The 11,881-nt window shown below is 46.7% G+C and overlaps 2 protein-coding genes across 3 annotated transcripts in view; one reads left to right on the top strand and one right to left on the bottom strand.

The window, feature by feature from the left end:
• mppe1 (metallophosphoesterase 1) overlaps positions 1-5,179 on the top strand; it is a 5,260-nt gene extending 81 nt beyond the window's left edge. Inside the window, exons 1-9 of the mRNA XM_011616160.2 lie at positions 1-327; positions 398-506; positions 1,314-1,417; positions 1,856-1,936; positions 2,504-2,612; positions 2,731-2,805; positions 3,450-3,572; positions 3,744-3,884; positions 4,829-5,179. The exon at positions 1-327 is cut by the window's left edge and continues 81 nt beyond it. Of these exons, the coding sequence (XP_011614462.1) occupies positions 95-327; positions 398-506; positions 1,314-1,417; positions 1,856-1,936; positions 2,504-2,612; positions 2,731-2,805; positions 3,450-3,572; positions 3,744-3,884; positions 4,829-5,014 (1,161 nt within the window). The 5' untranslated portion in view covers positions 1-94 and the 3' untranslated portion in view covers positions 5,015-5,179. The remainder of the gene's footprint in view (positions 328-397; positions 507-1,313; positions 1,418-1,855; positions 1,937-2,503; positions 2,613-2,730; positions 2,806-3,449; positions 3,573-3,743; positions 3,885-4,828) is intronic.
• A 1,002-nt stretch (positions 5,180-6,181) lies between these two features.
• Positions 6,182-11,881, bottom strand: part of LOC101077363 (guanine nucleotide-binding protein G(olf) subunit alpha) — a 32,021-nt gene continuing 26,321 nt past the window's right edge. For both annotated transcript variants that reach the window (XM_011616161.2, XM_003975313.3), the window contains exons 6-12: positions 10,192-10,246; positions 10,013-10,086; positions 9,594-9,652; positions 9,348-9,468; positions 8,925-9,055; positions 8,786-8,853; positions 6,182-8,556 (exon numbers count right to left, since the gene is read on the bottom strand). In XM_011616161.2, the coding sequence (XP_011614463.1) occupies positions 8,410-8,556; positions 8,786-8,853; positions 8,925-9,055; positions 9,348-9,468; positions 9,594-9,652; positions 10,013-10,086; positions 10,192-10,246 (655 nt within the window). In that variant the 3' untranslated portion in view covers positions 6,182-8,409. The remainder of the gene's footprint in view (positions 8,557-8,785; positions 8,854-8,924; positions 9,056-9,347; positions 9,469-9,593; positions 9,653-10,012; positions 10,087-10,191; positions 10,247-11,881) is intronic.

The raw sequence follows: 11,881 nt of genomic DNA, 5'->3' as shown, positions 1-11,881 counted from the left end.
AAGAGTCGGGTTCGGACGCGATGATGCCTCATGGAACGTTCCATCACCGCCAGAGCGCCACTTCTGAGCATCCCAAACCCGAAATAAGAAAACAATGTCGGGGTTCAGCATCAGATGGATGGTGGCGCTGCTGCTGATCCTGCTGGTCGGCGGCTCATTCTTCTACTGCGAGTATCTCATCTATTTCCCCGCCATCCTCAAGTGCGCCTGGCCGCAGGGCAAGAGCGCCGAGGGCCGTGCGGATGGCACGGAGGTCCGCGCAATGGTGCTGTCGGACACCCACCTCCTGGGAGCCGTAGGGGGGCATTGGTTCGACAAGCTGAGGAGGTATTTTCTCTTTTCATTCAATCGCCGCTCGGTCTAGAAACAACAACAGGAGCTCTTGTGTGTGTGTCAGAGAATGGCAGATGGAGAGAGCCTTCCAGACCGCGCTGTGGCTGCTCAAGCCCGAAATAGTCTTCATCCTCGGGGATATCTTCGATGAAGGCAAGTGGAGCTCCCAGAAGGTAACCTCGCTCTCCTTGGTTTGCAGTGTGTTTGTGATGATGATGATGATGATGATGAGGAGGAGGATGGTGATGGTGATGGTGAGGAGGAGGAGGAGGAGGACATGTGCATTTGCTCCGCATGATTCGCTGGAGACGTTGGAATTCATCGAAAACTGCGCTGGAATGTGATGAAGTGCGTCAGTAGAAAGTGCTTCTGAAAAGAGGAACCATCTCCTCTTCCTGCTTTCCCTCTGCTGCTTCTTAACCACACTGACATTTTAGTTCTAATCTTCAAAAGAGGACGAAAAATAGAACTCAACTGCTGCCAGTTTCCTTTAATACATCATATTAACTTTAAAACTGCTGTAATCAATCATGTAAAAGCAAGTGAAACTCTAAAATGGGGCATTCAAGTTGGTTTAGTCTTGAAATTTCCTCACAGACCATGAAGGTCAATTCCTCTGAACTCGGGACAACACGGGATGTTTTGTCTCCTCCTGAAGTTGAGTTTTAACCTTGAGTTATTTTCAGGGATTTGAGAAGAAGCATTGACGCTGCTCTTTTGTCTCAGGGCCAATTAAAAAGCAGCATCTGGTACCGATGTTTACCGACCACGTTGGATGCAATTAAAGGCGCTCGTGTGGACTTTCCGATCCCTGCAGATGCAGAATTAGGTCCAGTGTGCGAATGAAAGCAGCTCTGGTTCTGGAGGGGGACCCCCAGAGATCCCATTATACCTCGTCAGCGTTCTGGGGGGACGTTTGTCTCATTAACACTCTGGACTGAATCCTGCTTCCTCTTCTCGCTGTTTATGTGTCTCTGCAGCACTGGGAGGACGACGTGCGGCGTTTCCACAGGATGTTCAGGCACGCCTCTGACACAGAACTGGTTGTACTGGTTGGAAATCACGACATCGGGTTCCATTACGAGTAAGCGCATTTTATAGTGTTCATTGTTCGGGCCAGCCAGTCGTCACCGAGTGCTAATCCTGGCATCCGAGGAAGCTGTGCAGAGTTCACGGGAGGTTGGGCAAAGGTTGGGCATAAAAGGGTGACGCATAACGTAAATATCTGTTCACTGGTTGGGAGCAGGAGGAACAACTTTGACGAACTTGACCCTTGGCCCTTGAACTTGGCTCGCTCAGCTTCTGCTAATCGAGCAGATTTTAAGATCGTACTGGGGGGGGGGGGGGTCGTCTGATGGAGGGATGAAGCCATGAAGCAGCTTCAACCATCCAGTTGCTGCGATTTGGACATGTGGCTCAGCTGGGTTATGTAACAGCATGTGACGGGCAGGGGGAGACGTGACATGCTGAGCAGACGCTTTTTGCTAAAACATCATTTCCTGTGTCCCCCCCCTCCCTGCAGAATGGACTGGTTCAAGCTGCAGCGCTTTGAGAAGGTCTTTAACGCCTCATCGACGAGAATCGTCACCAAAAAGGGAGTCAAGTAAGTGGCAGTGGCGTCTCAGTCAGTCAGAGACTACAAAACCTGCAAAGATCAAATCTTATGCTATTATTTTAGTGGAAAAACTGCACAATATTAATTCAAGCACGACGCCTCGAAACATTTTTCTACAAAAAACTGAAATATCACCATGTAATGGTAAGTCCGGTTATAATAAAAGAAGGGCAAAATAAGGTTTTCATGGATAAAAATACTCAAGATGTTTGTGCAAACAGCCACTCGTAAATTGATTGAATCCGGTGACATTAAAACCGACGCTTTGTTCCCAGTCCTTCTTTCACCATTTACTCCTCCTCAAAAGGTCCCTGTGTGAGGCAGACCCATGCGGAACATTCACAGACATCTTAGAAATGAGATAAAAGAAGTCCTTGTTCTAGAAGAGTCATTAGCTGTTGATGATGAGGAGAGAGTTGAGGAGGGGCAGAGTGAGTGGATAAGAGTGAATGTTATGAATCAGACTAAACTAAATAACTCAGTGGACGTCTGAATAACAGAGTATGGCAGAGTTTGTTCCCCGCTGGACCCATTAGTCTGTCCCATCTCTTCCAGCTTCCTCCTGTTGAACAGCGTGGCCCTGCACGGTGACGGCTGCCCCATCTGCCAGGCGGTGGAGACGGAGCTGATCCGACTGTCCGGAGAGATGAACTGCTCCCTTCAGGTGCGCTAGCTCGCCGTAGACGTCAGCGCCGCTGCTGCGGCTCAGCCAGCATCGCTCTGGGGAGGAAGATGAGGGCCAGGCAGGGTTGATTTGAGGATGCGTTCTCTGTGTCCCGCAGAGCTCCGACGGGGGTCCGGCCGAGGGCTGCAACGGTTCGAAGCTTTATTCTCCGTCCCCACCCATCATGCTGCAGGTAAACCGGCCACACAGCTGGTAATCCCAACAGCACAATTAGCAGAGAAAGAATTAGGGGATCAAGTGATTAAAGGACACAAAGCAGTTTGACCATTGAAGGATTATCAGTCGGTGGAACTGTCCCGTCTGTTCACCGCTCTGGAAAAAACTGTGCGTTGAGCCCACACCCAAAATCATTTCAGCACGTACGACCCCGGAGGTGTACCCCACCTTCAAATCTGTCATTTAATTCATCCAAAAAACGCGTGAAAGCGTCAGAAACCGTGCTGCTGACCTCAGATGAGCTCAGCACAGGCGTGCATTCACAGAAACGCCTGTTGTAACCGTGGTATTAGTTCTGTGACGTTTCTATGACATTAAATAATGCCTGGGTTACAGCAGACGTCTGCCTCAGACCTTCAGAGGATTCAGTTACACCAGGGAGGCGAGGGAGATCTTTTAGTAACAGGTCTTTAGTTTAAATGAAGATAAATACATAAACCTCTGATCTTAACCCCTAATTTTAATCAATACACGTTTCATCAATGTCAATAGTCACTGAGGTAAAATGAAGTCGGATTTTGGGTATCTAAACATTTGTTTTAAGGGTCTAAGTTGACCGAATGAAATTGAAATAAGGCATTTGCTGTGGCGGTGGTGCAGCACTACCCTCTCTACAGGGTGAGCGATGCCGGCTGCACAGGGCTGGACGCCGCGCCGGCTGAAGACCGCCACCTGCTGTTCAGAGAGAAGTACGACGTGTTGTCAAAGGAGGCCTCGCAGAGGGTGAGAGCTACACCTCCTTTCGACCTCTCACCCCCCCTTTACCAAGTTAAAATACAGTCATTTGTCATTATGGCCTCGCTGGCAGAATGAATCCCTGTACAGAGAAGATGAGGATGATGATGAGGATTAAATGTGATGACATAACTGAGCCGCAAACTCGTCTCCCCTCAGCTGCTGTGGTGGTTTAAGCCCCGCCTCATCCTGAGTGGACACACCCACAGTGGATGCGAGGTTCTCCATGACAACAAGTACCCTGAAATCAGCGTGCCATCCTTCAGCTGGAGGAACAGGAACAACCCTAGCTTCATCATGGTTAGTGGAAAAAAGCTCTTCACATAAAAAAAAACCTTAAAAGAGTGAAAGATATTTGTCAGGGTGGTTATAAAACAGTAAACATGTGTTATAAATACAGTAGATGTCTCGTGGCTCTGCGAAATTCTGAAAATTTGGGCTTAAATGCTCAGTACGCTCTGAACACGTGCTTATACTGCCCCCTGCAGGCACACGTGTGTCATACACCTTTTTTTGTCAAACGTTCAAAAACAGTAGTCACAGTAGTCTAAATTCATTTTACACAAATGTCATATTTGTGCTTGTAGTCTGTTCTGTTTGGGTTCTCTGTCACACGGTTACAGTGCACATCGCCTACGATGGCTGTAACCTGTAAAGACCGCGCTTATAACCACAGCAACAAGTGCTTATAACCCCGGCAACAAGTGCTTATAACCCCGGCAACAAGTGCTTATAACCCCAGCAACAAGTGCTTATAACCCCGGCAACAAGTGCTTATAACCCCGGCAACAAGTGCTTATAACCACGGCAACAAGTGCTTATAACTACGGCAACAAGTGCTTATAACCACGGCAACAAGTGCTTATAACCACAGCAACATGCAAACAACACCAGTTTTTCTTGTCTTCTCATCAATTTTGGGGGGGGCGTCCAGTTCCTGCTCATGTCAGCTTGGTACCAGGTTTCTTCCACTCCATGTCTGTCTTCACTATGTTCCACAGCGACTTGTTTGCAGCTTTTTCTGCAGCTTTGAAGCAAATTTATTTTTGCCTGTTTCTAAATCAGTGTTTAGCCGGATGGTCTTGAAGAGGTACTGGAGATGCTAGACATCAGGGGTCATCGGCCCAGTCCCACAAGCCCCAAAATCCACCGGGGAAAACGCTGCTCCCACTAAACTATATTTGCCTGCTGATATCATAAACTTGTTACTGTCGCCATATCGTTGATGTCTCTCCGTGTCTCAGGTGTCGGTGTCGGTGGACAGCTACGCGCTGTCCAAGTGCTTCCTGCCTGAGGAGAGCACGGTGATCAACGTTTACTGCCTGGCCGGGGCGTGCATGATGCTGCTGTTCCTGGCTCACTGTCTGTGGATGAAGGGTCTCCTGCAGTGCCTCAGCCTGGTGGTGCTGGGGAAGCACAAGTCTCTGTGAACTACCCACAATGCACCACAGCCCAGGACAGAGCCATTACGTGAGGGGGTTTGGATTTGCAAATGTCAACAGGACATTTTTAAAATATACATATACACGCGTGCATATATACTGTTTGTATATACGTTTATGCGTGGTTTAAATATATGTGTACGTTTGGTCGATTATTTCTTTGTTGTGACGATGCTCCTGTTTCCAAAAGCTGTTTATTTCCCTTTTGAATGGTGCCAAATCCTCTCTGCCGATGCCAAACGTCTTCTTCTGCCACAAACATCCATAGATCACACCAGCACCCCCCCCCCCCCCCCCCCCCCCAATCGATGTGAGGTGATAACAGAACTCTGTCTACTGTGACCTGGAGCATCCATCTCATGACATTTCTCAGTCTGTATCCAGTGCTGTCATGTAACCATCCAGGATTTCTGCACCTGTTTTTAATTCACTATTTCAAAATATATATGTATATATATATATATATATATTGCTGCGTTCGAGTGCCAAAAGTTCTGGGGAGCCAAAATGGCTCAAAAGTTCATAATTTCACAAATAAATCTTAAGATGTGTTTTATGAGATTTGCTCTTATTCAAACCACCTTGTTTTGTACTTTGTAGCCAATAAAACTGAATGTGACCCCTCACCGGATATATTTAGTTTCACATTTTAATTAGCAACAATAAAAGCTAGATTAGAACTATTTTGCATCAACTGTTTGCTTTTTTTTCCTCAAATGGGCCCGTAGGTGATGCCGTTTGAACACCTCTCTGCTCCCTGACCTTTAATTCCCTGGCTCGTCACAGTTCTGTGACTGTTCGTGTGAGCAGCGGGTTCATGCTGCGCTCGTCGTTGATCACGTCGCCATGGAAACATCAGTAAAATAAATCTGCAGTTCACCCCATTGACTAAAAGTGACTCGAGGAAGATTCGGCGATCGTCCCTCGGATATTTGGTCATAGTTAAATGAGGATAAAGAACCTGGATGGGCCGACAGAAGGAAAATATTCCTCCAAATGATGCCAAACACACAAAAAACCCTCGTTTCGTGCAGATGCAGGAGAAGTTTAAAGACCCGACCGTAGACGCGGCGAGTCCCCGGGAGCGAGGAGGAAGCGGGAGAACCTTCTGCAGTAACGGAATCTGGACACCAGGGTGGAAATAAAGCAAAGTCCTCTAATGTGCCTCTTTATTTAAAGAAAATAAAAATGTCATTTAGTCATCCTCCCTGGCCAAACAAGGGGTTGTTCCACCTCCAGTCAGTTCACTCACTTTCGAGGATAAACATATACTGTAGCAGAAGAAAAGGCTGATGCTGTTTGTACAAGGAGAAGAGCTTGTCTTGTTGGGTGCCGCTCACACATTCATAGTGCCTGGGCCATTGGGTCTGGCTCCAAAGGACCAAAGAATCACTAATATTGCACGCTCTCATTTATTCATCTCCATTCTAAACATGCTTTCCTATGTGTGTATGTATATATATTTACCGTATACATACATAGGTATGTACACCTAGGCACACACATAATTAAACATGTATAATTGTACATATATATTTATATAGACCTATAAATTTACATGTACATACATTTATAAAATTTTACACACAAACGCGCACTCATACGCAGGCGCACGCGCACACTCGCACACACACGATGCGTCTGTGAGTCTGTTTGTTTTATGTACACATGCACACAGGCACACACATCAGTACAGACCTCAGACACGCTTCATATCGAAAAAAAGAAAAAAAAAGAAAAACGTTGGTTCCTATTAAAACAACACCAGGTTGCAATTTGGACACTTTCAATGGATTTCCAATGTTTGTTTAAAGCTGTGAAATTCAATAATAATAATAATAGTAACAATAATAATAATATTAATAAAATTAAAGGAGGAAAAATTAAAACCAACAAAAGAAAACAAAGGCATGACGCTGCAACATCTGGTCTTCACTGCAGGTAAGTGGTTAAGTTGCATAATGTATACAGGTTTTTAGGATTTTTTTTGTCCCTATTATCTTTTTTTTTTTTTTTACATTTTTTTTTTTTACATTTTTTACTAAACGGCATTTCCTCTTTTTTTATAAACCAGAAAAAAACTAAACTCTACAGAGAAAGTCCCCCATCCGCAGCCTTCTGCTGCTGATAGAGATTGACATCAAGCTGTACAGCGCAGTCGAAAACATACTTACATCTGAGCTCATTTACAGGTACAGCCATAATCAAGGCACAAAGATCTACAAGTAGATTTGTTTTTCTTTCAATTAAGTTGTACAAAATAATATTACATTTTACAGTCTGTACAGGATAATTCAACCTTGCACAGTGTACAAGTTAACAAAAACTAAACCAAAAACAAACCCCAATACATTATTTTCTCCCTTCCCTCCCCCTCCCATCATGATCTCTAAACTAAAAGGATGGTTTGCGTGGTAAAAGAAGGAAGGTCCGAGTCTGTGGCGGCGGCAGGGCTAAGGTGCAGAGGGCTCAGTCCCTTTTCCTTCATTTAAAGTCAATTTCACGTCGCATTTCCTGCCCACTTTTTCACTCCGCACATCTGCTCGGTGCACCCTGCGGCTCGGCAAGCTAACATCATGACAGGGTAATAAATATTGTGATGCTACATTGTGTGTATGCTTCCTCTGGAGGACAAAAAAGAAAAGAAACAGACGATAAATCAACAACAAAAAAAAAAAAATGAAAAAAATTCTAAGGAACCTGATGCAAAGTGCATTTTTATCTCTTCGTCCGCTCGGTTCCCCTCCTGCCACTCTGGTCCCTCACTGGCATCATCACCGACCTTGACACAGGGCGAGAAGCAGACCAGAGGGGGGGTGAAAGGACCAAAACAAGAGGGATGGGGGGGGAGTCAAAGGGCAGGGTGGTGACTCTCACATAGACTGATTCACATGGCAGTCTTCCTACACACACACACACACACACACACACACACACACACACACACACACACACACACACACACACACACACACACACACACACACAGCCTCTACACTGGGGCCTTGCACCCACCAGCCCGAGTCCAATGGAAAAGCATAACGCAGAAGGATGCAAAAGGGCATAAAAGGAGGTAGCCCAAGGCTTAGTGGAATGACAAAATTCAAGGCCTTCAAAAAGGAGGAATTAAAAGAAGAATAACTTCAAATAAGCGGCTCGCTTTGTTCCCCAGCCTTCCTTTCTCGACGATGAAATGAGGGGGAATAAATGAAAAATAAAAAGAGCTAGAAACTAAGAAGATTTGACACACTTCAGTAGTACTTCATAGTCCTTGACAGGAGGGGCGGTCGGGGGGGTTGCAGAAGGGTTGAGGAGCAGGAGGAGGAAGAAGAGGAAAAGTTCCTCAAGGATGTGGAACGGCGGAGGGCCGACGAACGCTCCCATCACAAGAGTTCGTACTGCCGCAGGTGCATTCTCTGGATGATGTCCCGGCAGTCGTTGAACACCCGTCGGATGTTCTCTGTGTCCACGGCACAGGTGAAGTGTGGGTAGCAGTAGTGTCTGCCATCACCGCTCGCAGTGCTGATCCGCTGGGAGGGACAGGAGGGACAGGAGGGACAGGTGGGACAGGTGTCACTTTCTCCCCTCAAACTGCTCGTCATGCATGAACATCTTTCCATCACAATTTCTAGAATTCTGATTAAATACGTCTGGCGAAACCAGTGTGAATGTAAATGATGGCTGAGCGGTCCATCCGGGGTCATCACGAGTGACAAATAAGACAAAGCTAACGCCTCGAGGACCGACCGACGCACTTACAAGGAACTCGTCTCGGATGAAGAACTTGGCTCTCGTCACTCTCGGGTCCTCGCCAGGTTCGGGAGTTGCTGAGGGAAAAACAAACTGGGTCAGACTGAGACAGAGCAACGCCGACGCCGCTCCCCAAACGGACACAAACCTTCATTTGGTATGGTGTAACGAGCGTATTCGGGGAAATAGTCTTCGATTTTGGATTTCCCAGCTAATACTTTCTCAGCCAGCATGTCCTGCTTGTTCAGGAATAATATTACTGATATAGTGCGTAACCACCTGAAAAACACATTTCAGACATGATTAATCGTGTTCATTCTCTTTTCCTTTGCACCAACAATGTAATTATCAGCATTCCATATGAAACAAGCGTTCCTTACTACACAGTTAGCATGTAGCCAGCTAGCAGTAACATTGGCTAACACAGCGGTTTATCCTGCCTTTTATACTAGTTGTTATACGCCTTTTAACTCCGTAACAAGTTGGTGCAGATGCAGCAGGAAGGAAGTGAGGTTCCCTCAGGGTTTAGCGTGAGGCTCAGATGAACACGTCATCCCATTCTCTCTCTCACCTGTTGTTCCAAATACTGCGGAAGAGATCCAGGGCTTCTCGTAGCCTGTTGGTGTTGTTGTCTTCCCTTATAACCATGTTGTAGCTGCTGCTGGCCACCACGAAGATGATAGCAGTGACGTCTGGGGGGAGGAGAGAGGAGCAGCGGCACGTATGAGCGACAGCCAGAAAGGAGAGATGAAGACAGCAGAAGATACGCAAGGAGAGGAGGAAAGTGTGTTTTCGAAATCGAAACAAAAAGTCTCACCATTAAAGCACTGGATCCATTTTCTCCTTTCATCTCTCTGGCCTCCAACATCAAACATGCTAGGGTGAGGGGAGAAAAAACAACCCTTAGTTACGCTGAGACACAACAGCCTCGTCTCTGCTACCTCGACCTCCTTCTTACAGGTGAATCTGTATCTGATTTAAATTCAGTTCAGCCTGATAATTCCTGTCAAACTCTGGAAATATTAAGATCTTCTCAAGGACTGCAGGCTGAACATTCTTTACAGGGAATAATGCAGCTTCCAGGGCTATTAACACCTGGACTGACGAGCACGTAGGATATTTATTTGACTAGAAATGTTCAGAGATGAAACGTTAACACGGTTTAACTTCAGGAGTTGAGAACCTGCGGGATCAGGAATCCGAGCTTTTTTTGTCTAAAAGCTAATCGAGACTTACTGAAAGTTGACTTTGTCTACTTGAAACCTCGTCTCGAAAATCCCTGAAGTTAACACTCGGCAGCGTAGCAGGTCCTGGAAATCACAGGGGAGGCAGGGACAGTTCAGGGCAGCTCGGCATTAGGGGCAAAAATTAGGAAACAGGGGAAAACAGGTGAAGCGTCCCAGGGACTCACTCACCTGGTCCGTCGGCGTGTAATCATTCTGTCTTACAGAATCAATCCTGTCCAGGAAACTGCAAAGAGAGACAAAGAATACGTTTAGCTTGTCCCTCTCGTCCCCCGGCTGCAGACAAATAACATTTAGCAATATCCAACTACACAAGTAACAAATAATATCGATGTGCATGAAAGGAGATACGTCAATATATTCCCAATAAACTGTGAAAAAATTCCACACCGATTCCAACAATCTCCATGAAGTCCGACCTAAATGTGACCATAAGTGGCAGAAATCTCAGCCCCAGCACGGCCAACATGTCTGACGGCTCTGCGGGCTGATGTTGGAGCAGCTGTAGGCCACAGGAGGGCAGGCCTGCTCAGTCTGGGCTATTTGTGTCTGTCTCTAACCAGAGTGATTATATAAGGCTGTTATTGTGGAGGTTAGACAGCTCGAGGTGGCCTTCTCTTCACTACTGAGGGAGCATGTGCAGCAGCAGCAGCATTAGCATTAGCAGCAGCAGCATTAGCAGCAGCAGCATTAGCAGCAGCAGCAGCATTAGCAGCAGCAGCATTAGCAGCAGCAGCAGCAGCATTACCAGCAGCAGCATTAGCAGCAGCAGCATTAGCAGCAGCAGCACTAGCAGCAGCAGCAGCATTAGCAGCAGCAGCATTAGCAGCAGCAGCAGCATTACCAGCAGCAGCACTAGCAGCAGCACTAGCAGCAGCAGCAGCACTAGCAGCACAGCAGCATTAGCATTAGCAGCAGGAGCAGCATTAGCAACAGCAGCATAGCAGCAGCATAGCAGCAACAGCAGCATAGCAGCAACAGCAGCAGCATTAGCAGTAGCATTAGCAGCAGCAGCATTAGCAGCAGCATTAGCATTAGCAGCAGCAGCTAGCAGCAGCATTAGCAGCAGCATTAGCAGCAGGCTCAGACTGGAGCTGGTTACACCCACCGGGGGCTCAGAGCACAGCCCAAACTGTCCCGCCAAGGCGTGGACCACTCTCCCAATCACTCAAATACAGTGTGGAGTTCAGGTGAGTACACGCAGGAGCAAAGCCTGTCCTGGAATAGGGACGGAATATTTTCACAATAAAAGCGTCTTTTCAAGTTTCGAATAGACGAACGGAACTAGCAAAGTAGCAACACGATGGCGCCAAACGGAGCCAAAGATGGCGGGCAACAGAGAGAAACCCCGGAGCTGAAATTTGGACTGCTGGATGCGGCGTCCTCCTGCCAACATACAGGAAACCTGATGCACACGAGGCTGGCGGGGTGAGAGCTTCTGCCAGGGGATCGCTGTCAGCCCGTTTTCATTTCATACCTAAAATTACCACACCTAATGCGCCCAAGCTAAAATTAATAACTGCATAAATAAACGCTCTATTGTGATCCGTTAGGTAACAGACATCATGTGCTCCGACAATAAGGTTTAATCACAACCACTTTATTTTAGTCGGAAAGAGCCAACACACAAAATAATTTGTAAAGCTGGATGTGACACACACACACACACACACACACACACACACACACACACACACACACACACACACACACACACACAAGGCTGGCTTATAAAAGGATACGCAACAGCGCTAATTTGGATCTGAAAATGTGGCCGATCCAAATCGGACTCTTAATCAAGTGTTTGTCCTGCGGAGGAAGTCGTTCCGACAATAAAGGTGAATGAACCCTCATGGAAACA

This window comes from Takifugu rubripes, chromosome 22 (genome assembly GCF_901000725.2).
Source record: "Takifugu rubripes chromosome 22, fTakRub1.2, whole genome shotgun sequence".
In the NCBI taxonomy this organism is placed as follows: Eukaryota; Metazoa; Chordata; class Actinopteri; order Tetraodontiformes; family Tetraodontidae; genus Takifugu; species Takifugu rubripes.
The sequence above is the reverse complement of the archived record's forward strand: the minus strand, read 5'-3'. Positions and strand labels throughout refer to the sequence as shown.